This window comes from Euprymna scolopes, chromosome 36, assembly GCF_053919585.1.
Source record: "Euprymna scolopes isolate OS-2025 chromosome 36, ASM5391958v1, whole genome shotgun sequence".
Classification (NCBI taxonomy): domain Eukaryota; kingdom Metazoa; phylum Mollusca; class Cephalopoda; order Sepiida; family Sepiolidae; genus Euprymna; species Euprymna scolopes.
Window position 1 is genome coordinate 64,014,969 of NC_136517.1, and position 24,236 is coordinate 64,039,204.

Here is a 24,236-nt window from a genome sequence, read left to right on the forward strand (position 1 = left end):
AAGTTAAATATTTATGTATGAAGCGATTTTTGAAATTTTAGTTACATAAACAAAAGTTAAGACAACAATATTATTAACAATAACAAGAATGACCTTGATGTGAGACTGAGCTGGTTGGGACGCAAGATAATGAACCAAGAAAAGATTTGTCATATATTCACAATCTGGATCAGTCAAGAGGAAAAAAGAGATAGACCAGTCAAGTTGGAGAGGAGGTTGGAGTTAGTTTGTCCATTAGTTGTGGAAACATTCAACTGGATCAACTAGAAGAATGTAAGAACTACAGAGAAATGCATGCAACTTCAAGGGTACTTCACAAATGTTATATATAAAATATAAGATGGTGATTAAGACTTTCTTCATAGTAAAAGAGTATTCATTACAGCATGACAATCACAAAGACCAACCAGTGGAAGAAGGTATGTTTCCCTTTTGTCAGATGTTTCCATAGAGAATGTTATTTGTCTTGTTAATAGAATTACATTATGTGTAGTTTGATGAGCTATATCTTTGTAATTATGTTTAAACACTACACACACACACACAAGCACCAACAATTGAACATTATACAACAAAGAAAAGAGAACATTAACTATATACAAATTGACACATATATACACTTGCATACACATCACTAACCATTAGATGAATCGGCCATGTATACTCACATACACAAGACACTAGACAATGTAGCCTGATAATAATAATATGGACATGGATACATATATATATATATATATATATATATATATAGTATGCTATATAGTTGACTATATAACATTATTTTCATTTTGTAGATTTTATATTTTATTTTAGTTTATTTTCTTGCTCTCATTGCAATCATTTTTCACCCAATTTTCTTTTTCATCCATGTTTTGCATAAAATTCTGTACAAAAGTTAAAACTTTTTAAATATAAAACAAATTCACATCTTTCATGATAGAAAGGACAACTAAAACTATATCGTGTTTCAGATGCAGATTATTTGGATTATTTTCATCTTGGTTGCCAAAGTTGATATGTCAACCTTTTTTTGGTGCCTCTTTTAGAACTTAAGTGCCTAATAATCGAACATTATTATCTTTGTGTTGAACAAGAGAAATTCCAATTTCAAACTAAACTCTTTATTTCATTCAGAGGGATTAATTGTTCTCGTTTCATCAGCCAGGATAGGGTAAAAACATTAATTTTTTAAAGAATTCATGATGGAGCTCAGAACTAATACAAAGATATTTATTTCCATATTTCTCCATTTTGTTTTTCTTTATTTCATTTTATCTATATTATTTATTAACAATTATTTACATTGATATATACTTATATACATTTACAGCAATTTATATTTATCTTTTTACACTTATATAAATTTACATCTATATATATTAATATACATCTATATATATTAATATACATCTATATATATTAATATACATCGACAATCATTTACATTAATATTTGTTTACTTTTACATGCATTTGCATGCATATACTTACTAGCAGTCCAGTTTTGTTTGAGCCCTATGTACTGTTCATAACTTTATATGCATATGTATATATTAAAAAGTGTGCATATGTACGGTAATACCTTTCTATATAATAGGCATCCTTAACTACCATAGAGAAAAGTTGGTAGAGACTGCAGACTTGAATTTTTTTACTTTGACCCTAATTTTGACTCCTTAACATTTATTGTTTTGGGCTTAAATTAAAATGTCTGACCCATATTCAAGTAATCTACATCTAAAATTTCAAGTGTTTAGACCCAATACTGGCGAAAGTGCAATGGTCAACTCTGTAAACTTTGATCTCTTGACAGCCAAATTTTTGCCCAAAAACTGATTAAAAAGCTTGCTGAAAGTTTGAATACCCTTTATGTAAAAGTTCAAATGTTTAGAATCCAAATTGGCTTTATAGCTTGCTAGAAACTGCAAAGGTCAGATCTTTTGGACTTTGACCCCTTGAAAGCCAAATTTTCAGCAAAACAACAGTTAAAAAGCTTGCCATATGTCTGAATACCCTTTATGCAAAATTTCAAATGTTTAGACCAAAAATTAGCTTAAGTTATTTGTTAGAGACTACAGAGATCAAATTTTTTTTAATCTTTGACCCCAATTTTGACCCTTTAACATTTACTGTTTTGGGCTCAAATCAAATTATAAAGTTAGATCCATGTCCAAGTAATTTATATCTAAAATTTCAAAGGTTCAGACCCAAAATTGGCGGAGGAGTTTGGTAGAGTTCTCAAATGTCAAATCGTTGAACTTTGACCCCATAACAGCAAAATTTCTGGCCGAAACCTGATTACAAAGGTTTTCCTTAATCTCAATACCCCATATGTCAAATTTCAAGTCTGTAGACTAAAAATTGACAGTTATTTGGTAGGGAAATGTAGACACACACACACACACACACACACATTTTCATTTTTATAGATATTAGATATACTAGCATGGGTGTTTGGAGGTGTATGCTGAGCAAAAAAAAACAGTCAATTTTTTTAACTTTGACCCCTATTATGACCCCTTCACATTTATTGTTTTGGGCTCAAATCAAGTTAAGTTAAATCCATGTCCAAGGAACCTATATCTAAAATTTCAAATGTTTAGACCCCAAATTGTCGGAGGAGTTTGGTAGAGTTCTCAAAGGTCAAATCGTTGAACTTTGACCCCTTAACAGCGAAATTTCTGGTCGAAAACCGATCACATAGATTTTCCCAAATCTGAGTACCCTGTATATCAAATTTCGAGTCTGTAGACTAAAAATTGACAGTTATTGCTTAGGGAAATGTATACAGACATGTTCACTTTTATAGATATATATATAGATAGATAGATTTGTTTAACAAAAATATATACGCATACATAAATATATATGAAAACAATTTTGTGTTTACTATAAACTTTTTTCGCAAATATTATGCAAGTATAAATCATGTAGAATATCTTCATGAATATAATTACAGGTAATACTATACTAAAGAGGATTATCCCATTAAAAAACCGAGGCAACTAATAGGGAATTAATTAAAATGAATGTTTAAAAGAATATGCAAATTAGCTAGATCGTTTGCTAGTGAATGCAATTCCACAACCAAGATATAACAAAATTGTATTTTCTTTTTAAATAAATAGAAAAGAGGGGTTTTAATATGAATATCAATACACACAAAAGAAAAATGAATTTATAGGAGTATAGAAGATAGATATTTATATACACTTATACGCATTTACATAAATATACATTAATTTACACTTATATACACATATACATTAATATAATACCGGGACTGCTGATTTGGTGAATGGATTCTGGACCATACAGTAGTTTCTGGTAGGGCCTCTCAATGCCATACTAGTGGGTAATTGTTACGGCTTTACCATGTGCTACAAAACAAAAAAAAGAAAAAAAAAATTTCTTGTCTTTTTCTCTCTTCTTTTCCCTCTGTGTCCTGCTCCAACTAAGTCTACCGACCTGCTCCACAAACCCCAAAACCTCAACAATCATTAGAAATCTCCAAAAAAGAAACACGAATAAACCTAAAATCCCATCCTTCAACGTAGACCCCTACTACCAGGTCTCCTTCTCCAGCATCAGGGATTTATGTTCCAACCTTCCAGAGGTTGAAACACAATTACAGGAGACGAAACCGGACATATTCTTTCTAAGTGAAACTGGCATAGGGCCAACCACTTCTCTAGATGAATTCATAATTAACGGATACTCCAACTTAACATCTAAATCTGATCCCCAAGATCGCCATGGAATATGTGCCTTCATCAAAGATGGCTTTCCATATGGTAGGGATATCTCCAGAGAAGACCCTAATTTAACTTATATGTGCTTCCGGGTTGCAGTAGTTTACACCACTGGATTTATATTTGCCCTCTATCGCCCCCACAACAGTGGGGTTACTATCTTTAAAAGCATATCTGAGCTAACATTCACATTTGCGGTGACTTCAATGTCCATAATGTGGAATGGCTGACCCACTCAAATAAAACCGATGACGAGGGGAGGTTTTGTCATGATTTTGCCATTGCCTATGACCTCACTCAGATTATTCACGAACCCACCCGTGTGCCCGATACTACCGGTCAATATGCAAGTGTTCTAGACATTTTCCTCACAACTTCCCCTGAGCTGTGTTCATGTTCCATTCTATCTTGTCTGGGATCCTCTGACCACTCTTTTGTAGCAGTTAAGATAAAAATGAAATGTAATAAGTCTTCAGACTTGCCTCTCCACCGTACTGTATATCAACACTCTATGGCTGACTGGGATAGCTTCCGTACATTCATATCTGATCTACCTCTGCATTCCATGTTTAAAAAGGATGTGTCCTCTATAGTAACAGACCTGACCGAATGGTTATTTGTAGGTATAGACCGATTCATACTATCCAAAAAATTCCAACAAAAACCTAACAGCCATCTATGGTTCTCCCCTGAATGTGCTGCTGCCATCGCACAGAAATCACTTTTTCCATAGCTACCAACGTAATAGATGTACTGAGACTAAAGCTGCTTTCAGGACTGCCAGCAACCACTGTAAAAGAGTAATAAAAAATGCAAGAGAGCTATATGCTCAGTCTGTTAAATCCAAAGTAGCTGATCAGCGACTTGGTTCCCACCAGTTCTGGCAAATAGCAAACAGGATCTTGAACAGAAGCATGCGTTCTATCCCAACTATCATCAATGGACTTGAGGTCATCTTGTCAGCATCAGATAAGGCCAGACTATTTGCCAAGAACTTTGCAGCTAATTCTACCCTATGCGACAATGACCATCAACTCCCTGTATTTCCTCCTATAACAGACAACACGCTATGCAACATACAAATATCTGTGCTTAAGGTCGCCAAGCTAATCAAGAACCTTGATTCCAAGTAAAGCAACTTGCCCTGACGGCATTCCAGTTATAGTGCTGAAAAAGCTCCAGCCAGAACTTGCCCCCATACTTACAAAACTGTTTAAACGTTGTCTTAAGGAGAAGTGCTTTCCAACACCCTGGAAAACCTCATCAGTATGCCCTGTATTTAAGAATTCAGGTAAAAAGTCATCTCCCTCTCAGTACAGACCAATAAGTCTCCTGTGTGTCATGAGTAAGTTGTTGGAATGCATATTAAATAAAGTAGTCAACCACCTCAATAGAAACAACCTTCTTAGTGACATGCAATATGGTTTCCGTTCTGCAAGATCTACAGCAGATGTGCTAACGGTTATATCACATAGGATTAGTGAATCTCTTGACAAAGGTTTCCTTTCCAGGGCAATTGCTCTTGACATATCGAAGGCCTTTGATAAGGTATGGCATAAGGGCCTACTTCACAAGATTTCCAGCTACGGTATAACTGGAAATGTTTTCTCACTCATTAAATCATTTCTCTCTGATAGGTTCATAAGAATAGTGGTTGATGGGCAGAAATCAGAGGCCCACAGTATTAATGCTGGAGTCCCCCAGGGGTCCATCCTGGGCCCAACTCTTTTCCTGATCTACATCAATGATCTCCCAAAACACATACTTAAATCATTCGTTGACATCTATGCTGATGACACGACCATCTATGACAACACATCAAAGGCCGTAAATGACAAAGTTCTCTCTAATTCTCTCTCCTCTGAGAGGTACAATGGGGGAAGAGGTGGCTGGTCACTTTTAATGCATCCAAAACCAAGCTTCTATCTTTACATCATCAACGCTCTGATCCCCTTCTGGCATCAATTGAAATGGATGGCTCTCGTCTTGGGGAGGCTCCATGTTTTGACAAGCTTTGTGGTTTGACCTTTACTCCTGATCTGAAATGGAACACGTACATCAGGTTTGTTGCCAAGGACGCTGGGAAAATGGTGGGATCCTTTTACCGCTCCAGGAGATATCTCACTACTGATGAATTCTTTATCTGTATAAAAGCCAAGTACGTCCAAGGATAGAGTACTGCTGCCACATCTGGGCAGGAGCTGCTAAAAATAGCCTATCCTGCCTTGACAGAGTACAAAATAGACTTTGTGGTTTGGTGGGGGATGCCCTTTTCTTTTCCCTGCAGCCTCTCTCCCACAGAAGAGACGTTGCGAGCCTGTCTTTGTTTTATCGTTATTTCCATGGCAAGTGCTCTTCTGAGCTCTAATCTCTGGTCGCCCCTCGCCAATCTTTCACGAGAAACACTCGTCTGGCTGAAACTACTGTCAATAATTTTCCCCACTCTTTATCTGTGCCTAAATCCAAACGTAGATTCCATGAGCAAAGTTTCTTTCTCAGAAGTGCACGATTGTGGAACTCTCTTCCATTCGCCTGTTTCCCACCTGACTACAACTTGGATGTCTTCAAATCCAACATAAACAAATTCCTGACAAACCACCCCCTTAAGTAAGACACTCTATCAAATCTCCAATACTAATGATTACTACAATACTATCTCATTGATTACTGTACACACAATAACCATTATCCCTGAGTGGCCTCCGGGCCTTGATAAGTGGTGACTCCCATGTAAAAAAAAAAAAAAAAAAAAAATATACACTTATATACATTAATATACACTTATATACATTAATATACACTCATATACATTTACATTAAATTTACATTTGTATACATTTATTTACATTTACAAGGCTGCTTGCTCTTAGACTGAGAATGTTTTTTTCATTTTCAGGTCTCAACTAATCAAGGCTAAAAACCACTTGAAAATCAATAAACTTAATTGTTAGTGAATAATATAAGAGAATTGAAAATAATGAACTCTTCCTTTTATTTTATCTTTGAACATGTGTAGGTGATTTTTTTTCTGTTATTGCCGTTCAGATTTTTGGACTATAGAGATGATTGGTTGGACTTTTAGCTGAACTTTCTATAGATTTCTATTGACGTTACATAGCAGCATTAGAAATCAATGGATCTCCATTCTAACGTGGGAATTTCGTTTGTTTGCAACACTGATTTTTGAAGAAAAACATTAATAAAAATTGTTTTTATAAACATCAATAAATTAATTGAATTTCACTGTTATATTTTATTAGCTTTACTGACTTATAAAGTATTCTTGTTAGCATTAGACAAGACTTGGTAATTGTTGTAATGTTAAGATATGCAGATGGTTAGGGATTAGATGAGGCTGGAATGAAACAGATTTTATTATCACAAACTTGAACTGCTTCACAAATCCTGAAGGTGGGGATGGATATGGGGGTGAAGGATGGGGCTCCTACTACAGATGCTGCAACATCCATTTCTCTATTGAAGGAGAAGTACATTGGGCTGTAATGAGCTAGAAATTGTTTATAGGGATTGAGTATAGCTCGCTGGAGCCTTATTTTGTCCCTATTGTTCCAGAAACCTTGTACATGGAGGCGGCAGTTGGATTGATCATCTGGCCATCCAGATGTAATGGTATTGATGAGCTCTTTCGGTATATTGTCTTTGAATGCTTTGTACCGTGATATCTTGTAGGCAAGTTGGGGATGCGTTGAGGTTTGCACTAAGATGTCCATGTAATAAAGGCTGAGAGCGAGTACTCCACTAGTTAGGAAGAGTCTGTCAGGCATGTGTATGCAATGTAATGGTGCATGAAAATGAAATTTTTCCTATGGAGGTTGAGGACATGTGTTGCATGGAGATAAATGATATGAGAATGATACGGGGGATGTTTAATGCAAGCTTTAAAGACAGATTAAATGTGGACAGTTTAGGGAGAGGTGTGCTTTAATGGTATGGCCACATTAAAAGAATGGCTGAAAGTTCTGAAATGAATAGATGTAGAACAATGAAGGTAAAGTGGGGGAGGAAAACATAGGAAGTGATGAGCTGAACATGAAAGAAAAAGGGATAATTAAAGGCCTGGTCAGAGATAAGATATCTTGGAAGTCAATTTCTAAAGGCTGTTCAACATACGCTAGCATTTAAAAAACGGGTATTAAAACATTAAACCAAATATGATGATTTTGAGGAATCAAAGGAAGAATCTTTCTTGTAAATTTTTTGTTTTTCAGGAGTCTTTTAAATATAAAATAGAATACAATATAACAGATTACAAGAATGATTATGTAATTGAAATTAGTTCTTTACCACAACGGAATTCTGAAGCCATACGCTGGAACACAATTTATTATGGTAAGTGAGTTTTTATTAATCATTTATTTAATACTGTTTAGGTGTGATGTAACAGTTAAAAGTGGATGATATAAGTTCATGGAACTTGTGCAAAGCATGACCACTGTCAAAGAAAGAATTTATTAGGTATATGCACAGTGTGATAATGTATAAAAGTGAAACCTGACCAGTGAGGGTTGAAGACGTGTGTTGCATGGAGAAAATTATGAGAATGATACGATGGATGTTTGTGAATCTCAAAGACTAGCTCAATTCCGATCTTAAAGAAAGATTAAATTTGGACAGTACAAGGAGATGTGTACCAAACACAATACTTTGATGGTATGACCATGCTAAAAGAATGGATGAAAGTTCTTTGGTTAATAGATGTGAAACAGTTGAGATTGCAGCTTCATTTTAAAGGATAAGGCCAAGTGATAAAAATGGACTTGAAGAAGAGGAATTAAAGACTTTAGAAATCAGTTTGTAAAAGCTGTCCAACTGATGCCAAAATATAAAACTAAATATGATGACGATGATGATGAAACAAGCTAGGTAAATGTCGTACTTTATCAAGGAGCGGTCATAAACTAGCTAATATTGATCCCCCCCCCCCAGTAGGTCTTGGTAGTGATGGTATCTGTTCTGAGTGTCATTCTAATCTAATTTTCATTTCAGAATGTTCGAAGTGGGCCACACATTTTAAGCACATCTATGATGGTGATCATATCAATGTTACTTTTGCTCAAGGACCCAAAAGGTGCAATTTCAACAATTATACAGTTACTTTGCGTGGTGAACATCATAAACAAGTCTCAAAGGAAATTGTGTATGAACAGGTAAGAGAATAAATTTTTTTTTAAAACTGACTTTAGAGCAATATATAAAAAATTTTTTTCAGCTAATTTCCCTTCTCTGAGAGTCTAAGTCAACAGGGTTATGAATGTGTGAGTCGGCACTATTTTTGTTTTTGTCTTGTTTATTTTTTGTTAATCCTCATCAGTGTTATTTTCACCAAGATGAAGGTTATGTTTTATTTCACCTTTTCAAATGAGCCAGGGTCTATGCAAATTACTGACACCTACAAAAATTCAAAGCAATGAACAAACACTTTTAATATTTTGCAAATGGTTGCTCTGAAAAAAAAATGGAAATTTGAAGTCTGGTGTGAATCTCTAGTATCATCCGAATCAATTACAAGATCAATTGGAGTTCATCCGAGGTTTATCACCTAATGTGATTCATTGAAAGAATTCTATCCATTTTCTGGATTTTTCACCCAAATCTATAATGATTGCGATGGAGATTTGGTACTGTCTCTTTGAAACTGAAACAATATTATTAGCATCTTTCAATGTTCAATTCAGAAGAAGGGGTTGTGTAATAGGTTTTGTTGTTTTCCAGGCATTTCTTGCTTATTTGGTGGAGTATAGTATGTTTATTTGTTATACCATCCTTTCAGGCATTACTTTTATTCTTTGAATTTGGAGGTGGTGTAATACATGCTTGTTCATCATCTATACTAGTAAATATATGCGATCTGGAGAAGCATATTTTTATTATACTAATAAGTGATGATTGTGTACCTGTGAAATAATAGAAAATAGGTGTTAAAGACATAGAAGAATTCTTCTGAAAGTGAATGTTACCAAGATCAAACTGATGATCAGTGATTGCAGTGTTGGAAGGGAAGATACTATCAGTCATATGTGTGCACACTGATGATATATAGTTCGGTTTGAGGATATGCGTTGCATGGAGAGATGATATGAGAATGATACAATGGATGTGTAATGTAAGTCTTAAAGACGATTTCAGAGGAAGATTAAATCTGGACAGTGTAGGGAGGTGTGTGCCGAAAAGAGATTTTGTTAGTTTAGTTATATTGAAAGAAGGAAAAGGAAAGAAGTTTTAAAGATGAATTTGAGAAGAAGTAAGAAAAATAAAGATCTGGCCACAGGTTAGATTGGAAATTAATATCTAAAAGGCGTCTATAGATGTTAAATAATAAATAAAATATAAATTAGATGTTAAACTGAATATGTTAATAGGTTCCTGAGGGATATTTGCCAAGACTATTTTCTTAGGGATCCCTGGCAGATCAGAGGCCCAGGGCACACAGTGGAAGTTGAGGAGTCGGTTTTCAATAGACGAAAACATAATGTTGGGAGGGTCGTCGAATCACTCTGGGTCTTCAGAAGATACAACCCTGCTGAGAAGAAGGGGTTTCTTGTGAGTCTCAGACCGTAAATCAGAAACCCTTCTTCCATTAATAAAAAGTACATACTGCCGGGGACCATAATAGTTTCCGATTGCTGGAAAGCATACTGCAAAATAGGATCAGAAGGGTATGAACATCTTACGGTTAGCCACAGCCTTCATTTCGTGGACCCTATGACTAGGGCTACCACAAATCATGTGGAGAGGATGTAGAAGGAGGCAAAATAACGAAATAAGAGTGTGGAACCAACCGCGATCTGCTTTACAATTATTTTAGTGAATTTATGTGGAGACAAAAACTTGGAAAGAATCTTTTTGTCTCTACCATAAAGCATATAATAGAAAGCTACTCGGTTCAGGAGTTTCCTCCTCCTTCTACATTCTCTAACAACCTTTCTCGGCCTACTTTGCCATCGTCAGCTGCTTTACTTCAATTGGTAGAAAATACTATCCTGAAATCTGCTTTGAGGATTGAAGCTTCAATTGAGTAGAACTTGCAACTGCAAGGACCTGTAGTGTAGTAGATAAAGTACTTTATAAAACTCAGTTGTAAGTTTCACTCAAGATGTAATCAGTCTATGTCCTTAACCGTCTCTCCTCATAAGTTCAACAAAATAAATAAGATAAAAAAAAAAGTAAATGTGCATGTACATATGTATATGAACAACGTTTTAATGTGTATGAATAGAATAATCCAACCTTTCAACGCGCACATTTATAGTTTCTGTCCAGAATGGGAAGAACTTTAGGATTTTTCCTTTTTCACTTGCATGTGGTCTGTAATCGTTTTCTTCTACATTTTTCCTATGAAATCCTGATGATGTCCCCTGAAATAGGGATGAAAAGTTGATTACTATTTTATTAATTCTCAGTTTTCCTTCTCAAATAACATAACGTCAACCATCACTTGTATTTTTATTTTAATTTTACTCATATATATATATATATATATATATATATATATATATATATATATATATATATATATATATATATATATATATATATAATTTTTATTTTCTCCATGTAGGTTAATAAAACCAATTTGACAGCAGTATTTTCTCCGCATTTGTGCAAAGGAGAGTATTATATAAATGTAAGTGTACCAAACTTTTCAATTTTATTGTTAATCATATCTTTGCATTTCTGTATGCGAGGTTTTGTTCCTCCTCCCGTCCCATCATGTGTTTGAAATAGCAATTTTGTTGTTAAACACACAAATGGAATAGACCCATCTCATTTTAAATGCATCATAGCACTTTAGGTTGTGCTTGTACACCACTGACAGTACTTTGTCAGGTCTCAATTCTGATTATAGTTTAAACTAGACACCCAGACAGCTAACCAACTCAGCATGGCACTTTGCTACTGATCATAGCATTTGTTCACCAGATAGTTTCCAAATAATATAAAAGTAAATTCATTTTACATCACCCATGTGTTCTCTATAAATTGTTTGCCTTGGCAATTCATATCTATTTCAATTAGGATTTAATATGAACTTTCATTATTAATTACGTTATTTTCACCCATGTTTATATATTATATTTTATGTATCTTTTATGCTTGTCTTCAAACATTCTCTGTGAGTAACAATTTTCTTATTGTTTTATTCTAGCTGGGAATGGGGTGTCCCACGAAATGCCAGACATTCCAACAAATCTTTTTTTATATTCTAACTTTCCCTTTAAGTGCACTTGTTTGTATACCTTGCACTTGGTTCAATGGATATAATTGCCAGATAGTTTTTGATACTATTTTTCATGAGTCCGGTTGCTCTTTTAATTAGTGGAATATGCAAGTATATATGTCTTTTTATTGCTATTTTTTTTCATCATTGTCTTTTTTGCTTTATATCTTGACCTTGTGTTATTCATGATAAGACTACATATGCAACATAGAAGTACACAGATTTTAGAAGGATTTTCAACACGTGTAATGCTATACATGATAAATTCGAATATAAAATGTTCTAATTTTATACTTTTGCTTTGAAAAGTGCAAGGTTTTTCCTTTTAATGTGAAATATTTTGTGATAAAAATGAATCATCATTCTGAAGTTTCTTTCAAAAGTATATTCATTAATCAGGAATGTGAGTGTTGCTTTTTTTGAAAAAACAATTTTGCTTTAATCTGCTTTTTTTTCTTTTTTTCTCACTTTCTCTCTCTTGCTGTATTCTGACTGACAGCACAGGTTTCTAACTCTTTGGTAGTGTTTAGAATGGCTGCATATCAGGATAGTTGTAAGGTCTTTCCATGTCGTGCATGGGAAGGAATCTTGCACATATCTTCAGAGGGTTTTTGAGAGGTCACAATCTTGTGGATGAAGAGTCAATTGATGGTCTTCTGTGTGTATATTTGATATCTTGCACATTCACCCTAAAACTGAAACTATTAAATAAAATGACAGTACAAATAGAAAATACAACCAAACCAGAGACACACCCAAGCAAAACCAACTCACCTCCTCCCTTAAGGTTTGCATTCACAAATATTTGTGGACTTTGAAGTAATTTACGTGATATAGAATCCTAGTTCCTAGCAAACTCCCTAGATATCTTAGTACTAAATGAAACTAATCTACACTCCTCCATTCCTTCTAACCACTTTAACATGTTTGGTTATCTCCCACTTTTAGACCTATTTCTGATCAGTTCCCAAGGATTGGGTAACAAATTCCCATAATCTACATTTTGATATTGATAGACATTACCCTAGACTCTCAACCCCAAGTTGAAGTTATTACTTAAAACAGCAAGATACTTCAAGAAGGCTGACTGGGAAATCATCAGGGATCACGTTAGAGATGCCCCATGCAGCAGTATCTTTTTTTCTTCCTGTGAAACTGTAAAAAAAAAGACTGCTGAATAGTTCAAAGTAGCAATTGAAGCACATGTTTCTTCACGGAAATTTTATAGCAAATCCTACTCTCCCTGATGGTTCACTTCTACTTGTGCAGCTGCCATTGCTCAAAGGGAACATACTTTAGACTTTGCTGGCATAGGTCTAGTATAAACGGACAAAAGTATATAGAAACTATAAATAATCGTAAGATTGCAATAGCCACAACCAAGAGAAGACCTACCAAAACCACCAAAAACTGCATTGAGTCGCAGAAATTAGGAACTTGCAATTTTTGGAAAATTTATGACAATGTAGTAAATAATCTACGATACAATAGTCTACAATAGTCCATCTATTCAATAGCCATGTAGTTGTTTGCACTGTAAACGAGAAGGCTAATCTGATAGCCAAGTGTCTTGCCTCCAACTCCATTTTACACGCAACAAACTACTCTCTCTCAAATTTCCCTTTGTGAACAGAAATCACACTCGATGATTTAAAAATCACTCCTTACGTTTGAGACATCATAAAAACCCAGACACCTCAAAGGCATGTGGGTCGGATCTCATTCCTGCTGTACTACTAAAAAATGCCCCACAGAGATTGCCCCAGTTCTCTCCAAATTCTTTAACAAATGCCTTACCAAATTTTGCTTTCCTGACTGCTGGAAAATGCTTCTGTTGTACGAGTTTTTAAGAATTCTGGTGAAACAAGTGACCCACTCAATTGTCGCTCCATTAGCCTTTTCCCTCTCTTTGGCAAAATATTTGAGTCGTTTGTTTTTAAATTTTCAAATTATTCTAAAACCCTCATATGATGTCCACATGTTTTTGCAAACATAAAAAACTACACTTCAGAGGAAGTGGCTACATTACATGAGTAAATATTTCTAAATATTTTTTCTTAAATATTTCCTTACAATTGATTGAAAATAGTGAAACAATTACAGATTTGTCTTAAAATAAAGCTGATTTTCATTAGTTGACAAAATGTGCTTTAAACTTTTCATGAAAATGGCTGATGATTGGTATAAGAAGACTATGTAAGAACAGGATAGTTAATAAGCCCTTCCCTATGTTAAGAATCAGTTACTATTTAGAAAATTATTCTTAACATGAAGAGGGTGAGGTAGGGGCTTTGTTAACTATCTTGTGCCTTCCCTTTACAAAAGAATTTTCATATTTTTATCATAATTATAAAGATTTGGTAAGTTATTGCTACTGTTTTTTGTTTTTACATAAGAGTCACCACTTATCAAGGCCAGAGGCCACTCGAGGGTAAGGGTTAAAGAGTATACAGTAGTCAATGGGACAATATCATAGTAATCGTTAGTAGTGTAAATTTGGTAAATTGGATTACTTAAGGGAAACAGCTCACCAAGAACTTGTTTACATTGGACTTGAAGACGACCATATTGTAGTCAGTAGAAAAGCAGGTAAATGGAAGACAGTTCCACAGGTGTGCGGTTCTAAGAAAGAAGCTTTGTTCATGGAATCTATGTTTAGGTTTAGGCACAGATAAAGAGTGGGGGAAATTATTGAGTGTTTTCAGCTAGACAAGTGTTTCTTGTGAAAGTTTGGCGAGGGGGGGCATGAATTAGAGCTCAGACGAGCACTTGCCATGAAAATAATGATAAAACAGACATGCTCACAACGTTTCTTCTGTGAGAAAGAAGTTGCAGGAAAGAGAAAAGGACATCATCAACACTCTGATCCCCATCTGGCATCAATTGGGATGGATGGCTCTTGTCTGGGAGAGGCCCCGTGTTTTGACAAGCTTCTGGGTTTGACCTTTACTCCTGATCTGAAATGGAACACATACATCAAGTCTGTTGCCAAGGTCACTGGAAAGATGGTGGGATCCTTCTACCGCTCCAGAAGATATCTCACTACTGATGCAATTCTCTATCTATATAAAAGCCAAGTACGTCCAAGGATGGAATACTGCTGCCATATCTGGGCAGGAGCTGCTAAAAACAGCTTATCCTGCCTTGACAGAGTACAAAATAGACTTCGTGGCTTAGTGGGGGATGCCCTTTTCTCTACCCTGCAACCTTTCTCCCACAGAAGAGACGTTGCGAGCCTATCCTTGTTTTACTGTTATTTCCATGGCAGGTGCTCGTCTGAACTTCAATCTCTGGTCCCCCCTCGCCAATCTTTCACGAAAAACACCCATCTAGCTGAATCCACTGTCAAAAATTTCCCCCACTCTTTATCTGTGCCTAAATCAAAACGTGGATTCCATGAACAAAGCTTCTTTCTTAGAACTGCACGCCTGTGGAACTCTGTTCCGTCTGCCTCCTTCCCACCTGACTACAACTTGGATGTCTTCAAGTCCAACGTTAACAAATTCCTAATGAACCACCCCCTTAAGTAAACACTACATCAAATCTCCACACTAACGTACTGTACTTGCAATAACCCTTATCCCTGAGTGGCTTCCGGGCCTTGATAAGTGATGACCACCGTATAAAAAAAAAAAAAGTTACAAAGTCTGTTTTGAACTCTGTTAAGGCAGGATGAGAATCTAGCAGCTTCTGCCCAGATGTGGCAAAAATACTCCATCCTTGGACGTACCTGGCTCTTATATAGGTAGAAAATTGCATCAGCAGTGAGATATCTACTGGATCGATAGAAGGATCCCACCATTTTTCCAGCAACTTTGGCAATGGATTTGATGTACGTGTTCCATTTCAGATCCGGAGTAAAGGTCAAGCCCAGAAGCTTGTTAAAACATGAAGCCTCCCCAAGACGAAAGCCATTCATGTTGGAAGCAATGGAAAAAGTGATTTCTGTGCACAATGGCAGCAGCACATTCCGGAGAGAACGATGGCTAGTTGTTAGGTTTTTGTTGGAATTTTTTCAAGGGTATAAAACAATCTATACCTACAATTAACCATTTCACCAGATCTGTTACTATAGAGGTCACATCCTTTTTAAACAAGGAATGCGAAGGTAGATCTGATATAAATGTACGGAAGCTATCCCAGTTAGCCATAGAGTATTGATATACTGTATGATGGAGAGATACGTTTGAGGACATATTTCGTTTTTATCTTAACTGATACAACAGTTGTTGGAAGATCCCAATGGAGATAGAACGGAAGATTAACATAACTCCAGGCAAGTTGTGAGGAGAAGGGTGGGTTTGCGAACAATCTGAGTGAGGTCATAAGCAATAGAGAAATCGTGACAGAATCTCTCCTCATCATCTGTCTTGTGTGAGTGTATGTAACTATTCCACATTGTGAACATTGAAGTCTCAACAGACATGAATGTTAGCCAAAGGATGAGCCAATGTGGTCAATTTTCTCAGATATGCTCTTAAAGATAGTAACTCCACTGTTGTGGGGGATGATAGAGTGCAAATATAAATGCAGTAGTGTGAGCAAGTGCAACTCGGAAGCACATTTAAGTAATTTAGGATCTTCTCTGGAGATGTCCCTACCGCATGGAAAGCCGTCTTTAATGTAAGCACATATTCCATGCCCATGTTGATCTTGGAGGTCAGATTTGAAGTTATTGTATCCTTTAATTACAAACTCATCTAGGGAAATAGTTGGTCCAATTCCAGTTAATATAACATTGATTTGTTTTACTCTAAAAAGAAAAACAATAATAGTAATACTACTACTAAAAATAATCATGGTAAATTTCATAGATTAACTCCTACCCCCAACATGACATTCTATTTTTCATAGGGATTATTCATTATTTTTTACATAGTATTTTGTTTTCTTATTGTGTTTTTAGTTTAGTTACTCTCCTTCCTTCCTCCCTTCCTTCCTTCCTTCTATTTTGCTTTCTTTTTCTTTTTATTTATTTTTTTTTTTTGTGATTCTCGCATTTTATCATTTATTTCATCAAATTTAGATTGTAAAGACACCGGAGCCAATAAAAGACACTAGCTGTAAGACCCATACTGGAAAAGATACATCCTGTAATGAAAGAAGGTCTCCCTCTCAGACTTTTATACCTCGTAAGTCCTCATTTCTACTAATATATATCTAGTATTTTACTGTCCGAGAATTTTTAAAAATTCATAGTCGGAATCTGTTGATATTAGAGATCAAGGTTGCAGGTGCAGGGATACATCTATAAGTCGAAAGTGGTAGAGTATCACCGGGACCGTTAAAAATAAATTTCCCGAGATTTCTGACTTACAGAAGAGTCCTACCGAGTCACATTCACATCAATCCGAATTTAAAAGGCGTAAATAACTTTGGAAAAATAACATTCGAATAAGAACTCAAGATTGGTGTAATAGAATAAAATAACATTTATTAACATGTTTAAGAAAAAATTCAAATCATTTCAATGTCAAATTTTTTACATCAAGTGTTCATTAGACATAATCTTTGTTAATGTGTGTTTTGAAGAAGTTAAAAAGTCCATAATTATGAATTTTTATATCGAGAGGGAACACATGGTTATTCTCGGGGGGGGGGGGGGGGATAGTCATTAAAATATGTGTCTCCGTGTGTAAGTGATTGTGTGTGTTTAATACGTATGCAAACAGCAGTTTGAGATAACAGGGTTGTCAAGAAGAATAAATCTCGTTAGATGTGATAATTTCTCCATATTGAGAATTTAAGGTGCATAACGCACGGAAATCCTGTTATGTAAGTTAACGTCCTATACAGACGGAGCCCCAGGTTGAAGAAATCTGAAGAGAAACTGGTTTGATTTTCGCAGGCAAAAGCTTATATAAGCATATTTAAGAATGTTCCGGACTATTATATTACTGCATGTAGAGCGTAACGTTGTCCTTTATCACATGTGTGCCAATGGGCAAATCACAACATTGTCTTTACATGTACTTCAAACGCGTACAGTGATTGCTTTAAAATGTCTCTTCTGGAGATTTGTTCTGTCGCAACAATTTTAATTGTTTTTGGTTATAAAATCAAGTAAGATGTTTTTAGTTATAAAATCAAGATGTTTTTAGTTATAAAATCAAGAAAGATGTTTTTAGTTATAAAATCAAGAAAGATGTTTTTAGTTATAAAATCAAGATGTTTTTAGTTATAAAATCAAGATGTTTTTAGTTATAAAATCAAGAAAGATGTTTTTAGTTATAAAATCAAGAAAGATGTTTTTAGTTATAAAATCAAGAAAGATGTTTTTAGTTATAAAATCAAGATGTTTTTAGTTATAAAATCAAGATGTTTTTAGTTATAAAATCAAGAAAGATGTAAGGGAGATAACTTGATTTGTACTTTCATTTTTATTAATTGCAAAGTTTTTTCCCTACGGCTTCAAACAGCAACAAATTATATAAGATTTTTGTCCTTTTTTTTGTTACATGGACAGGCTGTATTTTGCAAGTCACATAGTTTTGGGATGCATAGACCAATTGGGGATATCATTAATAAAGGAAAGGTAAATGCGTTAATTTGGGGCATCTCAGAAAAGGACATTTTTTTTTTAAATTTAACTTCGAGTTTTATTGCTTATCATTAATTAAAGATTATATTTTTAAAAAAAAATCATGTGTTTAATTTTTTAATATTTGTTTTACTTAAGCTCTGGAAAGTCACACATTTTAGAAAACCTTTTTCATGAATTTAAATGAGAAAATTTGAAAGCCTGAAAATGTTGTGAAATGATAAAATCAGTTTTATTTACTTTTTGTTGTTGTTAAAGTTCGAATTTTCGCCAATAACCTGGCTTTATCAAGGAGATATCGGTCCGATTAAATTTTTTTTTTCTCTCATAATGTTGTTATAAGAGGTCAAAGGCTCCCGAAGAGAAAATGTCTTTTATCAGTGCTGTTTAAATTGTTTCTACATTTTTATAAAACGTTTTGAAAATGCATTTTCTCATTTTCTGCATCAGAAACCAAACAATCCTTTCACCAGACAGTTGGTTATCATGTTCTTAGAACTTTATACTATTCATTCCCTTTTCCATATATCTGTCTGCTAGCTTTGTTCAGGTCTGCAATTCTGTCACTTTATATGCAAAAAAATGATTTAAGAGGATGGCTCAACAAAAATTTAACATTGGACTTGAAAACCGTGTTGTAGTCATCTGTGAAGCTTCCCTGCAGTATTGTTTCACTGATGGATAGTTCTTGGAAATAAACCTTTTCTCATGGAAGTAACATTCAGTTTTAGGTACACAGGGGAAGACAGGGAAAATTACTTTGTGATTGGAAGAGGACAGGTTTTTGTTGTGAATGTTCTAAAGGGAGAACCATAGATTGGAGTTCAGCCGAGCAGCTACTATAAAAATAAATGATAAAGTAGAGGATAGCAAACCCATTTCTGTGAGAAAAAATATTTTCAGTGGTTGTAGCTAGACAAGTTCTTGCTGTGAATGTTTTATAAATTGGAGCTCTGTTGAGCACTTACCATAAAAATGATAGCAACCTCTCTTTGGGAAAAGGTGCTACAGGGAAGAGATGACATGTCTCACTAGATTTCAAAGTCAAATTTGTACTCTATCAATATCTCTCTAAATGTAGCAGCAGTACTCCATCTAAGGACATATTTTTCACTCTTATACAGGTAGAGCTTGTTCTGCCAATAAAAATGAGTTCTTAGAATGGTATTTAAGCACCCAAAATATTAAATCCTTTCACCAGACAGTTGGTTGTCCTATGTTCTTAGAACTTTATACTATTCATTCCCTTTTCCACATATCTGTCTGCTAGCTTTGTACAGAGGCTAAGCTATTCATAAATACATCTGTATCTTTATAAAGCCATAAGAATTAAAAGGCTTTTTTTTTTAATACTTTACTGCAGTTTCATAGTAAATCTAATCATCAGAAGCACATTATCCCATTCATCTTTATACATTTAAATGCAGCTTCAAACTGGAAGATGAATTGATATTTTCCAAATATATTTGCTACAAAATCAGCAAACGACATCAATACCTCGTGTTAGTATAACATGAGAATGTTAAATATGGGATCTGTTTTTGTTATTTGAATAATTTAAATGTGAAATTTTATGGATAAAATGTTAGCTTTTCTGTATCTAAAATCATGTTGTAAGTTAAGGTGAATGCTGACTTATTTTTCTCATTTCTTTAATTATTGGATTATTTCTTTTATTTACTCTTTTTTTCATCTAAAAAAGGTATATTGCTATTTGGAACATAAAGGGCTACTATTTGAGATCGTGTCTAACATGAAATTATGGGGAATTGAGTCGCAAGTTGTCTGTTCACATTACATTTAAACTTCTGCATGTCAGTACACTCAGGAAACATGGATAGAATTCCAAAGTCTAGCATTCCGAGGAAAGAAACTATTAAGTGCAGAAGGCTTGCCGGCATCTCGGAAGCTCAACAGTGAAGAGGTAGGATTTTGTTGCTTACCAGCACATTCCATGAAAATACTTGTAAAACAGGCACAAATATGCAACATTGTGGTGATGGGACAGAGGTTGGAGTTTGGCCGATAGTGAAGACCTATTAGATTTGAGATTCTTTTTTTGGATCTTGTCTAAGAGTGAGAGACCAGTGGTAGATGCACCAGGCCAGATGTGGCAACAATACTCTATGCATCGGCAAATTGTAGCTTTATAAAAATATAAGATACTCTCTAGTATGAGTAATTTTCTAACACAGTAGAGGGATCCTATCTTCTTTGCAGCAACCTTGGCAATATCCTCTATGTATTTGCTCCAATCCATGTTGCCTGTGAATTTTAGGCCGAGGGAAGCATAGGTTCTCAGGTAGGATGTTATTAGTCATGGCAATTGATGGTTAAAAAAGATTTTTGTAGTTATTAAATGAAAGACATGTTTAATAGCATAAAATCCAATCTTTATTTAGTTTAATCAGGGCTTAAATAGCAAATATTTAGGTCTCCTCAGTCATGATCGATAACCTTCCAAGAGCTGGTGACTCTAACAAATTGGTTTGCAAACCTAAATTGCTTCTGCCTATCGCTGGCTTTCACATTTCTTCTTTGTCTATTAGATACTCACCAGAGTTACGCTGTGCTTGGCCTTGTTTCTTGACTGGAACATTGAACGCCGTTCCCTTATTTCCTATTCCCAATTTGTTTCTTTCTCTCACAAACTGAGCAAATTGGGTTTGCTTGCATGTCACTTGTGCTCATAGCTGGTTTGGGCTGGTCTTGTCCAAGAGGTTGAGGGTACCTGATTGACAGTTTATCTGGCTGCTGTTTCTGACTGACAGTACAGTAGCTCTAATTCTTTGGTAGCGCTTAGCTAGACTTTGGAATTTCCTTCCTGCTATTGTACTGATATGCAGAAGTTTAAATGTATCGTAAACCAACATGTTGATCTTTCTTACGCATGGTTCTAAATAGTAGCACCTTGCATCCAGGTAACGATATGCTTTGTAAGGGGTGAACATGAGTAAAAAAAAAAAATAAAAATAATGTTTGCATTTTGCTACAATTTTTTGTAAAATAATTTAATTTGGTTTTTGAAATTTGTAACTTGATATTTTTTCTATATGATATTTTAGTTTTTACTATTTATATTAAATTTTCTCAATATTTATATGATATTTTAGTTTTTACTATTTATATTAAATTTTCTCAATATTTATATGATATTTTAGTTTTTACTATTTATATTATTTAGTATGTTTTTGTCTTGTTTCCATTATATTTAGATACTTTAGCAATGTTTTTATATTTTTCATTTTTGAATGTCATTAATATATCTAACCTGGAATCAATATTGTAGCTCTTGTATAAATATTGGATTGGCAACTAAGTTCTCACCATTTTTAAATTTAAAAAGTTTAATAAAAGTAACCACTAATCATCTTCCCAAATTTCTAAATGATTTTCATTACCTTATTGGCAGAAATCAGAAAGCTAAAACAAAATAAAAGCAAATATAATATATGAAAATAAATAGAAATTAACTCGAAAAGAAAAAAGAAACAAAAAAGATTCCAAAACAGAATTATTGAAAAAATAAAAATTCCAAAATTGAAAAACAAAAGAAAAAAAAATAGTAGGAACTTATTTTCAACTTAATACTTTTCCTCCATCAATATATAAACTGTGTCAATTGCTTTATTGCAGATTAGTAAAATATCAATATTTCACTAAATATGTCACAAAAAAAAAAAAATTGTACCATCAAATGACTGTGTCAAGGTTAGTTATTTTCCAAAATTTTATTCAAATCCATGCGATATTCACAAAGTTATGACATTTCATTTATTATCAAGTAAATTATGCTGTCCATCGCTCTATTGTAGGTCTTTTAAAATGCCAAAAAAGGGCGTTAAGCTATCGAAAAGGAAAGAATTGTTGCTGGACTCGCAGAAGGATTGTTCATCAAAAGTTTATCTATCGAGCTGGAAAGGGATCTAAGAAGTTTTGCTTCATTCGTGAACAACCCAAACACCAAATACCAAATCCAGAAAGGATAAGGCCAAGGAGAAACCTTTCACATCATGATATTCGGAAAATTCATAGGGAAGTCAACTGAAACCCAAACAGCATCAGTGCTTTCATTTTTGCAAGAGCTAGAATTGCTCCAAGATCCAATTAGGCCAGATGTAATGTGTTGAATGAGATGGCAAGAAACGTCAAAACAATTCCAAGGTCTCCATTGAGCAAACAACATAGGAAAAACGAATGGCTTGGGCACAGAATTACATGAAAATGGATTTCCAACGTGTCCTATTTGCAGATGAGACCCGTGCTACTCTTGAACGTCCGAATGGATAGGCCAAAGTTTGGAACTCGAATGGAACTCCAACCCCTTACAGAGTTCATCGCCAACAAGAATGTGGAGGCATCGTGTTTTGGGCGGGAATCATTGAGGATAAGTTGGTTGGACTATTCCGAGTTCCAGAGGGAGTAAAACGTACCAACAATGCGTACACAGCCTTTTTGGATAAACATTTGTCACCATGGCTAGATGACCTACTATTGTCACGTCGCTTTCAAATGATTTTTATGCATGACAATGCACTATCCCATTCTGCTAGGGAACTGCAGCCTTCGTTGAATCCATGGGCTTCTTTTGAGAAACCCTCCTGAGCTGGCCACCATGTTCTCCGGAACTTAACCCCATTGAATATCTCTAGTCAATATTGAAAAGAGGTGTTTATGAGGGAGGAGAGCAATTTACTTCAAAGGATGCCCTGTGGAGGAAAGTAGTTGATGTCGCCAAAACTATAACTCCTTTTCAGATCAAGCAATTAACTTCTTTGGTGGACAAAAGATTGTTTAAAGTTATTTAAAAAAAAAATGGTGGATATAGTGATAAATAATTCATTTATTTGTGGCTTAGCACCTAGGATGTGCTTTGTTTATTCTTTAACTGAAAAATATAATAAAAAGTAAAATTTTCCTGATTAAACATTGTATTTTTGCCCTAACATCTTAAGAGACCTGCAATAAAGCGATGGACAGTGGAAATTCCTTGATAAAGAATAAAATGTCATAATTTTGTGAATATCGCATGAATTTGAATAAAATTTTGGGAAATAACTAACCTTAAAGCAGTCATTTGATTATACAATTATTTTTTTGTGACATATTTAGTGAAATATTGATATTTTACTAATCTGCAATAAAGCGATTGACACAGTTTATATATTACTTTTCTATTTTTTTCAAGTTAACTGATTATTATTCGATGCTGATGAAAATCTATGAAATAAGTTTTTGAGATATTTATAAATATTAAAAAACAAAATGTTTTTGATTTTTAATGTAATATTTTGTTAACGTTGTTCCTCCCTCAGGTATTCCCTGTGATATGATTCCTGCAAAACCTGTTCCTGAAAAAGAGGAATTCAACATCTCTTTTATTATAGGGTTAGTCTGCCTCCTTTCCATCATCGCTGCTGTCCTGCTAATTATTTATATCTTTAAAAGTAAGTAATCATCTTTTTTCTCTCGTGAACACTATCATAATAAACTTTCTTCTCCCATTCCTTCTATAATTTCTATTCAAAAATTACTTTCAGCTACATAAGATTCAATGGCTACTAGACCCTCCTCCCATTCGATCTTTTGAATTGGTATTTGTTATATATTTATTTGAAAACAGACGATGTCACAAACTGTGCTTCATTTTTTTTAAAGATGCCAAAAGCTAATATGACGTTTTCCATTTTCAAACAAGAAAT

The 24,236-nt window shown here is 34.5% G+C and overlaps 1 protein-coding gene across 1 annotated transcript in view; it reads left to right on the top strand.

Moving 5' to 3' along the window:
- Positions 1 to 24,236, top strand: part of LOC145260545 (uncharacterized) — an 80,284-nt gene that overhangs the window by 50,402 nt on the left and 5,646 nt on the right. The window contains exons 5-9 of the mRNA XM_080118768.1: positions 7,984 to 8,104; positions 8,762 to 8,922; positions 11,334 to 11,399; positions 17,020 to 17,125; positions 23,850 to 23,981. Of these exons, the coding sequence (XP_079974894.1) occupies positions 7,984 to 8,104; positions 8,762 to 8,922; positions 11,334 to 11,399; positions 17,020 to 17,125; positions 23,850 to 23,981 (586 nt within the window). The remainder of the gene's footprint in view (positions 1 to 7,983; positions 8,105 to 8,761; positions 8,923 to 11,333; positions 11,400 to 17,019; positions 17,126 to 23,849; positions 23,982 to 24,236) is intronic.